General features: G+C 63.1%; 1 protein-coding gene across 2 annotated transcripts in view; it reads right to left on the reverse strand.

The window, feature by feature from the left end:
• Positions 1 to 173, reverse strand: part of NMRK2 (nicotinamide riboside kinase 2) — a 4,702-nt gene extending 4,529 nt beyond the window's left edge. Inside the window, exon 1 of one of the 2 annotated variants that reach the window (XM_015567208.1) lies at positions 10 to 173. In XM_015567208.1, the coding sequence (XP_015422694.1) occupies positions 10 to 131 (122 nt within the window). In that variant the 5' untranslated portion in view covers positions 132 to 173. The remainder of the gene's footprint in view (positions 1 to 9) is intronic. The other variant, XM_006754062.2, reaches the window with a different exon arrangement.
• Positions 174 to 382: the final 209 nt, after the last annotated feature.

Below are 382 nucleotides of genomic sequence, written 5' to 3' on the forward strand. Positions count from 1 at the left end.
GCCGCTCACCCTCCGATGCCCACGATGCACTTCATTTCCACGCGGAGGGGCGGCGGGGATCGCGCTCGGCCTGCTGAATCCCGGGCACTCCGCTGGGTCCAACGCTGCACTGCGCTGCGTCCCGGCTTCATTGAGAAAAACCTGGCACCTTTATAGGCCCGGGCAGCCCAGAGGCCGCCACGAGGGAGGCCACGCGCGGCCAATTGGCAGCATGGCCCACGGGGTGGGAGCAAGCACCCCGCCCCCCCTGTCAGAAAGTTCTCTCCCCACTGGTTTTTGGTTTTACACTGAGTATAGCGGGGGGAAAAGTAATTTCCGTTTGGAAATTTAAAACTGGGCTCCAAGCGCAGACCCCTCCCCACACTCAGACCTTGGGCCGCGC

The sequence above is a fragment of the Myotis davidii genome, unplaced genomic scaffold (genome assembly GCF_000327345.1).
Source record: "Myotis davidii unplaced genomic scaffold, ASM32734v1 scaffold551, whole genome shotgun sequence".
NCBI classification, from domain to species: Eukaryota; Metazoa; Chordata; class Mammalia; order Chiroptera; family Vespertilionidae; genus Myotis; species Myotis davidii.